Source organism: Phyllostomus hastatus, unplaced genomic scaffold, assembly GCF_019186645.2.
Source record: "Phyllostomus hastatus isolate PE091 unplaced genomic scaffold, TTU_PhHast_1.1 phas_contig_150, whole genome shotgun sequence".
In the NCBI taxonomy this organism is placed as follows: domain Eukaryota; kingdom Metazoa; phylum Chordata; class Mammalia; order Chiroptera; family Phyllostomidae; genus Phyllostomus; species Phyllostomus hastatus.
In genome coordinates this window covers 39,544,912-39,562,620 of record NW_025333611.1, presented here as the reverse complement: position 1 = coordinate 39,562,620, position 17,709 = coordinate 39,544,912, and the positions used below count along the sequence as shown (strand labels likewise).

General features: G+C 42.2%; 1 protein-coding gene across 5 annotated transcripts in view; it reads right to left on the bottom strand.

Annotated features, from left to right (window-relative positions):
* The window catches only part of MAPK9 (mitogen-activated protein kinase 9), a 48,299-nt gene that overhangs the window by 18,495 nt on the left and 12,095 nt on the right, over positions 1 to 17,709 (bottom strand). For 3 of the 5 annotated variants that reach the window (XM_045820830.1, XM_045820838.1, XM_045820823.1), the window contains exons 2-5: positions 12,932 to 13,100; positions 7,875 to 8,004; positions 4,983 to 5,041; positions 2,381 to 2,519 (exon numbers count right to left, since the gene is read on the bottom strand). In XM_045820830.1, coding sequence (XP_045676786.1) covers positions 2,381 to 2,519; positions 4,983 to 5,041; positions 7,875 to 8,004; positions 12,932 to 13,053 — 450 coding nt within the window. In that variant the 5' untranslated portion in view covers positions 13,054 to 13,100. Of the gene's footprint in view, positions 1 to 2,380; positions 2,520 to 3,436; positions 3,616 to 4,982; positions 5,042 to 7,874; positions 8,005 to 12,324; positions 12,544 to 12,931; positions 13,101 to 17,709 lie in introns of those variants that run through there. The other 2 variants (XM_045820846.1, XM_045820857.1) reach the window with 2 other exon arrangements.

Genomic DNA, 17,709 nt, shown 5'->3' with positions numbered 1-17,709 from the left:
CTGAAATTGTGTATCTGTGTGTGTGGAACTGACTGAAAGTGTGAGCCTGTGTGCCAGGTACTGACTGAGAGTGTGAGCCTGTGTGCATGGCACTGACTGAAAGTGTGAGCCTGTATGCACGGTACTGACTGAAAGTGTGAGACTGTGTGCATGGTACTGACTAAAAGTGTGTGCCTGTGAGCATGGTACTGACTGAAAGTGTGAGACTGTGCATGGTACTGACTGAAAGTGTGAGACTGTGTGCATGGCACTGACTGAAAGTGTGAGACTGTGCATGGTACTGACTGAAAGTGTGAGACTGTGTGCATGGCACTGACTAAAAGTATGAGACTGTGTGCATGGCACTGACTAAAAGTGTGAGCCTGAGTGCCTGGTGCTGTACCCAGACAAAGGATGGGGTGGGTTAGCAGTATAAACGTTAAACGCACTTTCTTCCCTCTCAGTACCTGGAAGTGGGGTGAGGTGGGCACACAGGGCGTTTCAGTTTTGTTTTATCTACCCTTCCCACATGAGCATGGGGCACTTTTGCAGGTGGGGAGCCTGGCAAGCGTCAGAGTGTGAGCAGGATGGAGAGCTGGCCCACAGAACCATCTGCTCAGGTCTTCTCAGGTTTCCGTGCACCACCTTTGGACTGTAGCTGCCCTCTGGCCAGCAGCTGTGGGCCTGAGCTACAGGGTCTGCACATCCCCTAACACCGGCCCCTGTTGGCTGTAGCTCTCTTACCAGGTCCCAGCACTGGACAATGGTGCTGTCCTACAAATCTCCGGGCTCGAGGGGGAGGAGAAAAGGCAAACCCTTGCCCTTTATAAAATTAGTAAGACTTAACATAATAATCTGGGCACTTATTCCAAAGTATCAATTTAATATAAAATGTACTTAAGAGATATTAAGAATTCTTTAATTTGTATAAATGTCTATGAAAATTTTAGGAAGAGAAATACAAAGTACGCTGGGAAATCATTTTTTTTTAATTTTTAAGATTTTATTTATTTATTTTTAGAGAGGGAAGGGAGGGAGATAGAGACAGAGATAGAGAGAGAAACATCAATGTGTGGTTGCTGAGGGTCATGGCCTGCAACCCAGGCATGTGCCCTGGCTGGGAATCGAACCTGGGACACTTTGGTTCCCAGCCCACGCTCAATCCACTGAGCTACGCCAGCCAGGGCTGGGAAATCATTTTTAATAAAAAAAATGTATTATTTTGAATGCAGATTCAACAGAATTTGTATTATTCTAACTGAACACTTGGTGGCAGCAGAGGCTTCATTTTACATAACGGTTCACCAGTCAGGAGCCAAGTGCTCATCAGTGAGTCTTCCAGGACTGGACAGGCCCTGGGAGGACCAGGGATGCCTCCCCAACGCTGGCCTCATGCTGCAGACCTGAGGATCATGATAAGGTCAAGGGCTAGGCCCTCTCTGAGTGGGTGGGCTCTGTCACCATGGAGACCTCCATTCAGCAGCTGTGATGGGACCAACCTTCCTGGCACCTAATGGACCTACTACACCATTGAAAATCTCTCTTTTTTTCTATATGGATAGGTTTCATTGTTCTTGTCTATCTTTCTCTGTATACAGATTTAGTTCCAAGAAATGACAATTTCTTGATGTTGAAACATAATATCTAAAGAATCCATGAACAAAATTAGTATGGTAATAATTTAGAGAATGCTATATATGATTCCAATAAAATTACATTGTTTCCACCTTTAATCTCACTCAACATTTTGTTTCAAACTTCTATCATGGTGCTCTGCTTATACAGCAGTCCAAGTCAAAAAAATAAAAACTCATACAACCAGCTTAGAGAATTCCATTGTATCTCCCTGGTTTTTAACTGTTACTTCCTGACAGTACAGGCAACTCTGTCATCCAACGCCAGTCTTAGTCCACTCAAGAGGCCCACGCAGGTGGATGCTGGAGTGGCAGAATGTTTCAATAGAAGAAACATATTTGGGCCATAATTTATGTAAGATTTCTCAAATACCTATATTATTTACTACTTGGCTTCTAAATTTCCCTATCCCAAATCTAAACCCTTGATTCATTAAAAATGGGATTTCAAATACAGCAAAAACAGTAATAGGTGAGTATGGGTAAACAGTATGTGGGAGTTCTTTGTCCTATTTTTCTGCAGCATGAAGATGAGCACCTGCCGCTGGCTTGCATTTAATGTGGCCCACATGGGCCCAGGCCAACCAGGTGAACACAGATGTGTTCTGATCTCAACAATGTTTGGAAACTCAACACAATCCTACAGTTTATGTGGCTTTTCAACATTGACATATTTTTTAAAAATATTAAGTTCTTTTGTACTTGGAAGATTCTGACAACAAAATGATTGTGATTTAAAAAAAAATGAATATGGCATCATTACTTACTCGATGAATGATACCGGCTGAATGGAGGTGTTTAATACCACAGAGCATCTGGTAAAGAAGGTAGGACATTCTTTCGTGGTCCAACTCCATATGAATAACCTGACATAAGTTAGCATCCATTAATTCCATAACCAGATACCTGAGGGGGAAAAAGAGCAGCCATGTACACATAAAAATCATCCAAAATTCCTTTATGGCTATTAAACCAGAATTTTTATGAAACAGTAATAGCTTACCTCCTAGTCAACACACTGGCTAAAGTAAAATAACTTTTCTCTAAACATTTTATAAGGTATCTTGAAAAGAAGAACTGTATAATGGAACTTCATAAAACTTTTTTTCAAAAAAAAAAACACAACTAGCAATGCAATGTCTTTCAAGTTAAAAACATTTTTTATGTCATAGTAAATTGAATCTCACACGTCCAAATTCTCCTACACCTTAACTTTTTTTACTATGTAATCATTCTTACCAATATAGAAACCTGCTGTTATTTCTCTCATATTAAGAAAACCTAATCCCTGGAGATGTAGAAGGAATAGTCAATAATATTGTAACAGATATAGTGCCAGGTGGGTACTGGACTTATCAGGGGATAACTTCCTAAGTTATGTAATGTCTAATCATGGTGTTGTACACCTGAAGCTAACATGATACTGTATATTATCAATAATAGGGAAATAAATTAATTTTAAAAAGCTTGACCTCACTTTCCCCAGAAGCTACTCTGCCCTACTTTTTTATTCCCTTTGTAAGCATAACTCCCCAAAGAGGTGTCTATGCTCACCATTTCCAATTCTCCTCCCATTTTCCCTTCATCCCACTTTGATCAAACTTTTGCCCCTCACTCTGCTGAAACCTTCCTCAAGACTCCCAGGGACTTCCACGTTGCTAAGTACTGGCTGGCAGCACCTTTCTCCTCCCCCACGTCTTAATTGTGGCATGCCGGGGCTTGATGCTCGGCCTCCCTATCTGTCACAGACTCAGCAATCTCCTCTGGCCTCTGGTCTCAAGGTTTTAAATACCATCTACAGACCACCAACTATACATTCTTACCTTCAACTCACACCTCTCTCCAGGCTCATTTATCTAACTGCCCACTTCACGGTTCCACGTGAGTGTCCAACAGATACCTCGACATCCTGTCCAGAGCTGAGCTCCTGAGTGCATCCTGAATGTGCTCTCCCTGCAGCCTTCCCCATCTCGGTTGAGAGCATTTTCATCCATTAGATCGGTCTGAAGCTCCAGGGGCCATCCTCAGCGCCTCTCACTCTCTCACCACGCGTCCTCTCTCTGAGTGAGTGCTGAGGTTCCACCTTCCGAACACTTTCAGCACCCAGTCTCGCCCCTTGACCCACATTAGTAACCCTCTGGTCTAAACGAAGCCACCATGGCCTCTCACCCGAATTGCTGCAATCACTGCCCAACTGGTCGTCTGTGTCCCTACAACTTATGGCGGGTTCTCAAAACCCAGAAACCAAAGTTATTCTTTAAAAACAGAAGTCAGATAAGCTCCTCCCTCTGCTGACAGTCTTACTTACTTGCCTTTGAATAAAAGGAAATCCTTCCAGGGGCCTAGAAGGCCAACAGTGCCTGGCTCCATCCCTTCTCATCCTCTCCTCTGCTCCCTGCGCTCCAGCCCACTGGCTGCCTGCTGTTCTCAGAACACATCAGGCATGCTCCTACTTCTGCTCCTTTGCACTGCCTATTCTCCCATCTCAAGTCCATCTTCCCTTAACTATCTGCAGGACTAACCTCTTTACCTTCTCCAAGGCTTTCTTCAAATGCCACCAATCCAGTGAGGTCTTTCCCCAAGCCCTCTTCCTTAAAACTCCAATCTGACTCTTAACCCCCAGCACTCTGGGTCTCCTGACCCAGCTCCACCTTTTCCTCAGCACTGCCAGTCCCAGTGTGTGACATTGTGACATCGTCCCTGTCTCCATACTTCTTATGGTGATTGATTCTCTCTCTTCCTTTGCATTCCTGCATGCTTGAGGAAGGAGGGTGACCACCAGCAATTCTTAAGTAATAAAAGGGATTTTTTTCTTGTTTTGGTCACTAAAATATGCCAAGTCTAAGACAGTGCAAACACAGGGCTGGCCATCAAATATTTGTTGGATGAGTGAATACACCAATAACTTTAGAATAAATTCATATTTCATTGTTAGTAATTCTATTTCAGATTTTAGAGATGCACAATATTTAATGACTTAACCATTTTAAATAATAATTGTAAACACCTGAACCCTACAATCCTGGCTTTTGAGGAACTGGAGAAAAACATTTTTATATTTCAGTAAAGCAAATTAGTGGCATTAATAGTCATTGTCTGCTTTGAAGAATTGTTTCTAGTCATCCCTTATCTGTTAAGGAGAGGATAACCATACAGGTGCAGACAGTTGAAGATTATTATTCATTTCCCTAATAGTTCTCTTCCACAGAGAAAAGTGGCTAAGATAGCATTAGAAATGTACTGTTGTCCAAAGTAAAAAAAGAAAACAAGAGAAGTTACTTTCATAAGTAAAAAAAGCAGCTACTGTGTTTTCTAAATATTCAGTCTTTGACACTAGTGCATTACTGAAAAAAAAAAAGGGATACTTACACATCTTGAAATTCTTCAAGAGTTTTTTGTGGTGTAAACACATTTAACAAACTAATTATCTGAAAAGAAAAAATTAGTTAAACCTCAGAATATCTGAAGACTCTAAAAGTTAAGTTTAACATATCAAAACTGGAAAAATTACAGCAGGGCTTAGTATTTGTTATTATTGTCATTGTTTTTACCAAAAACATTCTATTACATGGTATTTGAAAAAACTTAGACAATTAGGATTCTCACCTTGGAAATAAGATGTACTTTTAATCAAATCACTTTTGTGTGTCCCTAATTTATTATTTTATTATTAAGAATTTATTATTAAGAATTGTAACACTTAATGTCTTTCTAACTCTGAACATAAAGTAGAAATTATGGGCAGAAAAACACAAAATAAAGCAATATGCTAACTCTGAAAATTTAAATACTATATGCAAATTTCTAAAAAGTTTTGAAATATGAAGGCTAAGCTCGCATCTCTGGTATGAGAAAGATGAAATGCCTCAGAACATGCCAGAAGCGGCCCCAATGCAGGCTTTGGTGCCAGCAGTGCGATGCTGCTTGGGCATCAAATGTGCATCCTCTTGGGCATTAAATGTGCATCCTCAGTCATTTCAAATGACCATGGGAGAGAGAAATCATTCAGTACATAGAATTGGGGTGGCTGGCTAGCCAAGGAAAAAGTATAACTGGATCTACACTTCAATCTTTCTTTACACCAAGATAAACTTGGAATGGAACAAAGATTTAAGCCTAAATCACAAAAGCATAAAATGTGGATAAACATTTCTGTAATCCTGGTATAGAAAAGCCTTTTGTCAGCATGACAGGAAACCTAAGAGATCTGATTCTATTAACCAACCCAACAAAAATAAAATTGGTAGGGCAAAAGCATCCTAAGTAAGGTCAAATGGAAAAGAAAAAGTGAGGGTCAATGAGTTGACCCACACAAAGATCTATAGTGCCTACGGAAGAGGCCAACAGCCCAAGAGAAAAATGGACGAAGGCCATGGAAAACAAATTCTCAAGAAATGAAAATAAATGGAAAGAAATTTAACCTCACAAATAAAACATGTCTTTGGTCATCTGGCAGACTGTTAAACCATATGTGGTAACACTCTCAAGGAAAGCACACAGCTGACAGTCTTCCTTGAGGTGAATTTGCCAGCATGGATTGAAGTCAGAAGTGTGCGTACTCTTGGACTCAGCACTCTTGGTCAAGAAATTCAGCTGGATGAGTGTGTAAAGATGCATGTGAGGGGATACTCACTGCTGCAGCACTGTTTACAACAGGGAAAAACTGGACACGACCTACATCGCCAGTAACAGGTGATTGGTTAAATAAATGATGGTGCATCTGTACCAGGCAGTCATTTAAAAAATGGTTTCTGTCTATGTTCATTAATGTATGTGAGACCCAGTGGCATTCCATGGGGGAAGAGGCAAGATGCACAGTCATGGAGCTGGTCTTGTTCATGTGTGTGGGAGCTCACATGTGCACCAGGAGCTGGTCTTGTTCATGTGTGTAGGAGTTCACATGTGCATAAGGATGCTCACCAAAGTGTCAATGACAGGGGTCTGTGCGGGGTGGAAGTCAAGGGTTTTGCTTTCTTGTTTACAGGGTTTGAACTGTTAAAAAATAATAACCATATTTTTGTAACCTGAAAACAATTTTTTAAAAATAGATAAGTAAAATAAAACATGCTTCAGAGAAATTAAAAACAAACTGAAAGCACCGACTCAAAACAATGAACCTACCTCAGTTTGGTACACCACAAAGACCCAGCATAAATGTTAAAACGTTAAGAGCAATCTCAATCACCCTCCACAATAAAAAGAGGTCACATGGGGGGATCTTCAAGGGCCCTTCCTGGCTTGACATTTCACGACTTTATAACATGATAAGGTTATGAAAGAATGCTCAGAGACCAGAACATAAAGTGTGCTCGAGTACCTCATTTCCTATAGACACCTTTTCTCCTTGAAATGTACGGTGCTGCCCTGGCTGGTGGGGCTCAGTAGACTGTGAACTAAAGGCTCACCAGTTCAATTCCCAGTCAGGGTACATGCCTGGGTTGTGTGCCAGGTCCCCAGTAGGGGGCGCTCGAGAGGCAGCCACACACTGACGTTTCTCTTTCTCCCTTCCTCTCTAAAAGTAAATAAATAACCTAAAAAAGACAATAAAGTATTTAAAACAAACAAACAAGCAAACAAACAAATAAAGGGTACAGTGCTTTGATTTCTGCAGAGATGCCAAGCACAGCTAATCTTGAATATAATGTCATCTAATAACATTTATTTAAAACTGAAATATCTGTAGGTAAAAAGCTACTTACAGAATAATGCTTTTCTAAAAAAATATTTGTTGTTTCTTAGTTTGCTAGGTCAACACTGATGCCATTTAATAGAAACAGAGCCAGAGACAGCTTAGTGGCTACAGGGCTGACTGACATTCCTATCCCTGCTGAGTGACCTAAATTCCTACAGACCATGGTGCCTCTTGCAGACTGCAATTTCCCCAATGTTGAGAAGAATTTTATCAATAAAATATAACCATTTAAATAGTTATTTTTTAAAAAGATTTTATTTACTTATTTTCAGAGAGAGGAGAAGGGAGGGAGAGAAACATCGATGTGTGAGAAAAACAATAATCTGTTGCCTCCTAGACTTCCCCCACTAGGGACCTGGCCTGAAACCCGGGCATGTGCCCTGACTGGGACTTAAACTGGTGACCTTTTGGTTTGCAGGCCAGTGCTCAATCTGCTAAGCCACACCAGCCAGGGCTAAATAGTTATTTTTATCACTAAGTTACCCTAGGTCTGGACTCAATGTGACCCACAGGATTATCACACCACTAACAACATTCACGTATATTGAAGAAGCACAGATGTAACTCACATTTTTATGATTGACACATTTTAGGAGCACGAGTTCACGATAAGCTCTCTTTGCATGAGTTTGATTTTGAAAAGGCCGGCTTAGCTTCTTGACTGCAACATTTATCCCAAGAACTGTATCAAAAGCAGCACTATAATTAGGAAATATAACAAGCAATCCATTAGAATGATTATGAAAATACAGCAATGCAATATGTACAAAGTATGATCTTTTTTAATGAGTAACAAATAAAGAAAAATCTTTCTGCTTGTTTCCACCCGAGGGACTCCTACTCATGGAGAGCCAGGTGAGCTGGCTCAGGGTGTGGGGCAGACTGGCGTTCTGCAGAGACGGGGCGTGGCAGCCGCAGTTAGGACAGGGTTCGGCAATCCTGCGCATGCTGGCTTCTCACTGTATTAGTTGGGGTCACTATATTCAGAATCAAGTAATTTAATGCAGAGCATGTAACAACAATTAAGAAATGAAATCTTCAGTTTAAATATGCCAGTAAATTAGAACAAAGCTCCAGGTTATCACAGGATAAACTATATTTCAGAATATCACAGCGGAGGGAATGGTTGAGCTCATGGAAGAAAACAATAAATTTAAATTTTGACTGAGTGTGTTTTTCCCAGAAAGAATCTAAAAAGAAAACAGAGGCCAAAAATCTCAGCTCATGGTAAACTCCAAGATACAAAATCCCTAATGTAAGCAATTGCTACATATAAAATTCCATGAGAAACTGCCTTGTACTAGTATAATAAAAATAGAATCTTCTGGAACCTGTTTCTACCACCTCTAGTTCCTAGTTGAAACTGGTTCATTTTCCTCCAGAAAGAGGAAAGACAGACAGAAAAAACTGAGTGGACCAACTGCACATTTTGTTCTAAGTTCAAATGAGTTCTAATAGCACCATTCAAGTTACTTTACTATCTTTTGGCTACCCATCAGGGGCTGCAAGCTGCTAAAGACCACCTGAAACATGAGCGACATTTAAAGTTCTGTTTCTATTTCTTTATCCTATTCAGTTTACAATATGGCTCACACTTACTCAATTTTTGAATAGTGTGTTTTCCCCAGAATTCCCTAACTTAACTCAACCTGCTTTTAAATTGAAGGCTGAAGCATTTGGTTAAGAATGGTTAGAAACTTCATGAACCCTGGAATCATTTTTCCTCTAATTCAGTTCACATTATGTGTACATGTTTACACATATGTAAATTCATATGCCCATATATAAATGCATCATTCACATGAATTATAAAATGTTAAAGAAAAATCTATTTGTGAAACAAATCCTTAATTAATGTACATGTATACACATGTATTTGCACCTATATTTCTCAGGCTCAGGAATGTGACAAAAGACACATCTTTTTTGGTCTCAACAGTTTCTGTCCAAAATAAGCCAAATGGATCAACTCTGAGCAGCTGAGCAGACACATCACTACTCCTCGCTTCCACTTCAGCAGTGACTACCATCCCGGTTTTACTTCTTGCAGTTACCGCTAAGTTCCAAAGAACACACTTTATCACTATTTCTTCATCTATCAGTTTTAGAAATTGTCTACTCATTCCCCATTATAAAAACAGAGAATTCAGTCACTTACTGGAAACCTCAACTCCTCCCAGTTCTTCGCTCTCATGTCATTTTTAACTCTCCCTCGGTTACCCAGGTAACTTTAAATTACATGCCCAAACTTCTGTCCCATCAGCTTCCAAAGTACCCTCTTGACTCCCCAGTGTAATTAAGCCTTCCGTGTTTCTCACTTAGGACGTGACAATACTAATAAAAAAGTCATTTAAATGAAAATAGGAGTATGAAGAGTTAAGTAAAATTATTGCAAATATTCTGTCAATACATAACAAGCTGCTACAAGAAAATCACATTATTTTATACATAATATAGCATGAAAATATCATTATATATAATAGTATAGTATTAGGAGTTATATAGCTATTAAAAATGACAAATATCCTTAGTTTAAGGTAACTTCCAGTTTATTTTATTTTTTTAATAATTTTTATGGAGGTGAGATTCACAGACATAAAATTAACCATTTTAAAGTGAACAATTCAGTGCTGTTTGGTACATTCACAATCTTGTACAATCAATCACCATGTCAATGTGATTCCAAAAAAGTCTCACCACCCCAATGGAAACCCCACGCCCAGTAAGCAGATGCTCCCCAGGACTCCTTCCCTCCTGCCCTCGTGGACTACCGGTCTGTGTCTGTCTCCACAGATTCCCTCCTTTGGATATTTCACACCAATGGACTCAGGCCACTTTCCGTGTCTGGCTCCTTTCACTTGGCAGGTTTTTGAGGACCACCCATGTTGTAGCATGGATCAGGGCTTCCTTCCTTCCTGTGACTAATCTTCCATGTATGTATATTACACACTCTGTGTGTCCACTCATCCACTGATGGACACTTGGGCTTTTTTTCGCCTTTCGGCTACTGCAAATAAACATCTGTGTAAAAGTCTTTGTTTAAACAATTGTTTTTAATTCTTTTGGGTATTTATCTAGGAGTATTTAACAGGCCATATGGTAATTCTATGTTTGACCTGTCAAGGAACCTCAAAATGTTTTCCACAAGTGGCTGCACCAGTCTACATCCTCACCAGCAATGTACAGGGTTCTAATTTCTTCCCATCTTTGTCAACAGTTGTTATTTGGGTTTTGATTATGGTCATCCTGGTGGGTGTGAAGCCGTGTCCCATTGTGGTTTTGATTTGGATCTCCCAAATGATTAACAACTAGACACCTTTTGAGGTGTTTATTGGCCATTAGTGTGTCTTCTTCTCGGGGAGCGGAGAAAGGCCTATTCAAATCCTTTGCCTTTTTTTTTTTTTTACTGTGTTTTTCTTTTTGTTGTTGAGTTGTAAAAGTTCTTTATGTATTTTGGATCCTAGACTCTCATGAGACACCCTATCTGTGAACACTCTCCCATGTTGTAGGTAGTTTTCTTGCTCTCCTGACAGTGTCCTTCAGTGCCCAATTTGATGGAGTCCCATGTGTTTCTTTCATTGCTCGTGCTTTTGGTGCCATTCCTAAGGATCCAAAGTCATGGAGTTTCCCCCTCATGTTTTCTTCTAAGAGTTTTAGGGGTTTTGCTCTGTGTTTAGGTGGCGGCCCATTTTGTGTTAACTTTACCCACGATGTGAGACAGGAGTCCAGCTCCACTCTCTCCCATGTGGGTGTGCAGTTGTCCCGGCACTGTGGCCTGAAGAGACTGTTCTTCTCCCACTGAATAATCTTAGGACCCTTTTTGAAAATAAAACCCATAGGTGTATGGGTTTATTTCTATACTCCTAGCTTTTAAATTTTTAAATAAATTCCTATCTTCCCATCCTATAATTCTACCACTGCTTTTACCAGAGGAGATACAGTTTATAATGGCATATTAGGAACTTTTATGTCTAACTTAGAACTTTGAAATGAGAAATACACATCCATAATGAACACTCATAATTTCATTACTAAACATTCTTTTAAAAATAAATTGTTTATTTCTTTAAAATGAAATAAAATTTCATTAAACATTCTTTAAAAAATAAAAATTCTTTAAAAAAGGGATGGCGCCTAGAAGTAGCAAATGCAAACTGAAAATCAAAACCAATCTGCAAAACAGCATTTTATAAAGTAGCATGTGATTTTATTGTTACTGAAGTCATGTGTTATGACGTCATCAATTTTAACTGCCTATCCTTTGTACAGCCTTTTGTTTTACAATTAATTATGAACTTGTAGTCAGCATCTCAGTGTAGGTGTTACATGAAATGTCCTTGATGTCAGCCTGGCAAAATTAGCTGTGTAAAATTACCATGCAATTCCAAATATGAGATGGATTTAAAACTGAAAGAACGTTTTACCATCTAGGGCCTTTTATTAACATCAAACTGTCCTAACAGGAGCCACCCACTAACTGTACAACCTCTCCAGGCACACTGGGTTTAACATGCCAGAATGGCATGTTATCACTCGAAAGTTAAGATCACCCCTATTTTGGACACAGGCTGGGCATTCCTTCCAAACAGCCTTTCTCCTGCATCAGTTTGCCCAGGGAGGTCTGCACTACCATCTCCTCTTGGCTCGCAGGCCTCCAGCCGCCTAGGCCAAAGAAAACAGCCCGCTTCCCTGACCACATGTCACTACAATAGAGGCTCAGTTCCAACGCAGGTGAATAGTCTCTAAACGCAAGGTCTCTAAGGAAAACAAACCTCTGCTACAATATTCACTGAGTTCTCCTTCACAAGTTCTCTTTCACCTCAAACCCTCTGCTACCAGCTGTAAATACTGAGTGTTTAGCTTCACCACAGTTTCTTTTAGGTGCAAAAACAATTTTGTTTTTATTGACCAAAAAAAACCCCCAAAACCAACAACAACATGTTTTGCCCAGAAAACTAAGGGAGAAGAAGTTTGGGAAGTGCTGATAATGGTAATCCAGAAAACAGGTGAAGACTTTACCTTTAGCTGGCCGGTGATGTCGCGGCAGCTGACTGTCTTACCATGCAAGAGACTAAGGTTCAGGGTCAGACCAAGGGTTCTGACGTCCTGGAGACACCAAGGAAGAGACGGCCAGCCCAACCCCTCACACAGCATCCCTTCCTGGTTAATCCACGGGTGACAATGACACTGACTGGCCTCATCCTGCCAATGAAGAGCAAGGCCCTGCAGTGACGGCGCCTAGAAATGAATAGGAGTGATTGGGGATAAAAGGGGGAGGGGAGAGGTGGCCAGGATGAAGAAATGAATAAAACTCCAAATTTCTGTTACAACTCACTGTCATACCTAGTGCTCTAATATCATAATGGCAGGGGGAATGGAAAAGAAAAGAAACAAAGAAAAACTGCTACCTATTAAATTTATGCAGCATTCTAAGAATTTGGGTCTGTGCCCTACAATCTGACTACACATAACTAGAGGAAGAGGTTGATTCAATTAGGCTCATAAACCTAGAGAAAAGAAAAGAGGATTTTCATCGTCAGCAGTTCTAAATTCTGATGACTTAGTTTTACTTAGTTTTTATTACAAAAACAACTCAATGCACACTATTGAAACAGACAGTACTTACCAAACAATCCCTTGGGCTCCAGAGCCAATGGGTTTCAGCTGCTGGTAACGCTTGAGCACAGTGAAAGTTGAGTCTGCCACTTGCACACTGTAAAACTGACTATCACATTTACTGTCACTCATGATGTAGTGTCATGTGATATTCCAAAGTCTGTACGGTCGTCAGATTCCTTAAAAGAAAAAGAGAATGAATATACTTTCTTCCTGAACTTAGACACATAGCTAGCTTAATAGTGTTTCAAATTTATTGGTATATAAAACCATTTGGCTTTATAAACTGAGTTCATAAACTGAGTTCATAAACTCAGTTGGACCAAGTTCTGAACTTAAGCAACACATGAAAATTTCAAAGAGATTTCCCTAGTACAGGGCCATTATGAAAATTTGAGGCCCTTAATGACCACATTTTATGGAACTAGATTAGAAAATAACCCCCTTTGGAGAAAAGAAATTGCTTTTTAAAAAAAGATTTTATTTATTTATTTTTAGAGAGCAGGGAAAGGGGAGGAGAGAAACATCAGTGTGTGGTCACATCTTGTGTGCCCCCTACTGGGGGCCTGGCATGAAACCCAGGCATGTGCCCTGACTGGGAATTGAACTGGTGACCCTTTGGTTCACAGGCCCACACTCAATCCACTGAGCTACACTAGCCAGGGTGAAAATGCACATTTTTTCTAGCTATGAAGACTATGAGGTCTGTCGGAAAAAGTCCAACCATTGTTAGTCCACTCAACACAACATCAATGTAACCTGCAGCCAAGGAGAGTGGACCAAATGTGGGATGTGTGAACAATGACAACTTCACTGTACTAGTCTGTGGGGGTGGTAGACACCGCTAAGTGAGCATGTCTGTGAGACTGTCATATTCAAAATGACTGAGCAAGTAGAGCAACAAATCTGCACCAAATTTTGCATTAAACTTGAACATCCCTCTGCAGAAATTATTGGGATGAGAGTTTCAGAAGGCTGCAGCTAAGGGCAACTGGTGATTGGCAGCTTTATCACAACAATATGCCTGCTCATGCATTGTGTCTTGAGCAGAGTGTTTTGGCGAAATGTCAAATCACCCAGGTGACTTAACTCACCTATGGCCCAGACTTGGCACCCTGAGACTTCTGGCTTTCCCCCAAACTAAAATCACCTTTTAAAGGGAAGAGATTTCAGACCATCGGTGAGATTCAGGAAAATACACTGGGGCAGCTGATGGCGATTGGAGAACTGTGCGAGGTCCCAAGGTGCCTGCTCTGAAGGGAACAGAGGCATCATTGTCCAATCTACAGTGTTTCTTGTTTCTCGTATCTTCTTCAGTGAATGTCTCTATTTTTCATACTACATGGATGGACACTTCCTGGACAGGCCTTGCATGTCACTATGTGATTCTCATCAGCTGGCTTCCTATGGGACCAGCTTACAAGAAGCTGTCTCAGCCAGAGAGGAGGCGCTGTTTCAAATAAACATGTCTACAATTCCTTCAGAAAAACAAATGGACCAGTCTTCTTTGAAGTCCACAAATGCAGGTTAAAGTGATGAACCAGAAAGCAAGTCCTACATCAGTGTGATGGAAAGGGGGAAGCTGGAGAACAGCAGGCCGTCAGAGGCCTGGGGACGAGGGTATGTCTCGCCTGCTCACAGGAGTGCTCCTGTCTGGTAAGAGTGGTCAGGAGATGTCCATGTCCCTGCACCCACATCACTAGAGGGAGACCAGTAACACGGACGCCATGATATTCACTCATGCAGCCTGAGTATAACCTGGCAGCCTGGGAGCAGCCTTCCCAGACTTTGGGCAGAGGCTGAGAGGCTGAGATGCCCAGTCTGCAGGAGCCCACATGATTTTACATAGAAATCGTCAGGTCACTGCTCTTATTTTCACAGTTCCCTGGCTCTTGTTTGGTAATGTTTACTAAAATGTCAGGATGCTATTTAGGTTTATCCTTTTCTTAAAAAAAGGTCAAGAATTAAATCATATAGTTGAACATTCTATACTGTTTAAAATTATAGAATTTAAATTTTATTCTATTCCACCAGGAAATTCCTGCCTGTTTGCTGTAGGATCTAATATTTAATGTCTACCCACTGAGTAATTTAGAGTGATGTCTAGGATTTCCATTAAACATGAAAGTAAGTTGACTGATGACAAGTCTAAACAAGGAATTTGAATCAAGTGAACAGTCTCTCCAAGTGACCACTGGTTCATGTTCTTACTGTCCTCAAGCAGCGGCTCAGACACAGCTGTCAGCACCACCAGCCTCTGCAAGTGAGAGCCTTGCACCCCGCCAGGTGCACCTTGGGGAGGCCAACCCTGCACACAATGCGATGAGCCACCACACCTCTCATGACACTGCAGTGGACCAAGTCGAGCTGCTGCGGGGAGGGTCCCCGAGCTCCAGGAGGGTGGGGGCAGGCCTGTCTTGCTCACCCAGGCTTCCCACACTCACAGGACACTCAACAGACCTTTGTTGATCTAACCCCTAACATAGTATCTGATGGCTTCCTCATAATGTTGCTCCATTTTACTGGCATCTTGAAAGAATATCCTCTTCTAAAGATTCATTTATTCATATAAGTCCCACTCAACATTTATGGGGTGCCTTTCACAACAAGTCATGTAGGAGATACACAGTAGCAGCTAGGAACCAGTCTTGAAGCAGCATGGAGCTCACAACGGGGAGGGAAGTGTGAGGAGTGCATCTGCTACCCATATTGTAATAAAAGCTACAATGAGGTGAGGCGAGGCCATGAGCAAAACGTAACCAAGTGAAGAGGCTCTACCCACAGGTGGGAGTGTAGAAGACAAGGAAAGCTTCCCCGAGGAGGTGGCATCTGACCTGGACTGTCTCCCCAGAGGCAGACAGTGGAGGCACAGGGCTTGAGCTGACTGCTCAGACATGGTGAACTGCTCAGCTGAGCTAGTCAGGTACAAATACAAAGGTTCAGAGACGGACTTGGCAAAAAGGCAGGCAGCCACTTCGACCTGCTATTTCTCTGCCACACTGTAAGACATCAGTAACGCTGGTCATTCACGAAGCATGTCCTCTGTGGGCAAGGTCCTGTGCCGGAGCAGCTGGTGTGGCTATCCTCAGCGAGCTCACGGAGAGTGCACACTGTGGGCATGCTCGCAAAGAGACATGGGGCCAGAAAAGCCCTAAACCCAGGAGCGTGGAGCAGGAGTTTGGGGTGCAGGAAGAAAAATAGCGTGTGCAGAGAGCTGGAGATGATGCCTCTGAGCATGACAAGTCATTTGAGATTTAGTTTTGCTGGGTAGTGGGGGAAAGAAGCTGGAGAGAGAAAATGAGGCCTGGTCGCCAGGGGCCCAGCCGCTGCTGGGAGCTGCTTGGGCCTGGGCCTGAGGGCTGAGGACTGAGGACTGAGGGCTGTGAAGCCTCCAAAGTACATGAGGCTCGTGCTCTGACCTGCTCTTCAGGGAGCTCCTTTGGGAAGCTGAGCAAGGGGTGGATTTGAGTGGGCAGGACGGAAGACGAAGAGACCTGGCAAAAGTGACTGGGTCTTGGCAGGTGGCGGAAAACAGATGCATGGTCTGGAAGAAGAGTGTACACAGCTCACTGCCCTCAGAGGAGACCGGTGAAATGAGGAGATGCCTTTGGAGGTAGGCAGGAGACCCAGCAGAACCTGTGAGTTCAGCCTTGGGGCCTGAAGCACCTGCGGAACAAGCAGCATGAGAGGCACGGGCTCCTAAGGCACTCCAGGACCCCTCCTCCTTTCTGTGCTTCACTGACAGCAGCTTTCCTGTCCCAGCTGGACGAATGGCTGCCTAGCGAGAGACAGCATCTGGCTGCTTTCCTGGTAGCCAGGTGTGGCCAGTCACTGACTTTTAGCTAATGAGATACAAGCAGAAGCAACGTGCGCCACTTCCAGGCCCTTTTCTAGCAGACAGCTGTGTGCAGACCAGTCTGCCTCTCCTCCCTGCTGATGGCTGGGGGATGAGTGGTCACAGACTGGGAGGCAGAAGTCACAAGCTAGAGCCCCCACCAGTCAGTGTTCCACATGATCTGGTGGCATAGAGACATCCCCACTTCTGGTCTACCTGCCCACACTGAGACTGGCACAAATTGATCCCGACCTTATTGAGCAAGTGGGGGACTCTCTCTGCTATGGCTGTTGTAACAATATTAGGTTAGCTTTCATGAGTTTTGGGAATACATTACATCATTAGGTTCAAGAATTATTAAAATAATTTCATCTCAAGATATAAAATAATTTTAAAATTAAAATAAGTTGTCCTTCTTAGTCAGGAAGAAAAGCGCCTAAGAGAAAACCCATTGGAGCTACCTTCTCTGTCAAACTCCGGCCTCGTGAGCACAAGGGAAAGAACCTCCACATGACCCGAGAAAATGTGTAATTTAGTTATTAATGAAATCAACTCTGCTGCAATTATATTTCAGCAAAATGGATATCAACAGGGTTTTAGAAAGCAGTTTACAAACTGCAAAGTGTAAGAATTCCTCATGCAACCTTGTTGAAACACACTGAAGCTACACTCGCTGCCTCCATGTCCCTCCCTGGACGCTGGTTCTTTACCTCACTCCCAGCAGTGGGCCCTGGGGCCCACCAGGCCAGGAGCACCTCAAGAGCAGGGAGACCCAGTCTTCCCTTTCCTACAGCATCGCTTGATACACTTAAGGAAATGTCCAAGGCCCACAGATGATCCACTGACAAAGGCTTGGGGACATGCCCTGCTCCTGGGTCTCTCCAGACCTGAGTGCTATAAGCAGATGCCCAGAGGGAAGGAGTTAGCATGGCCTTTGCTGAAGGCTCTGGCCC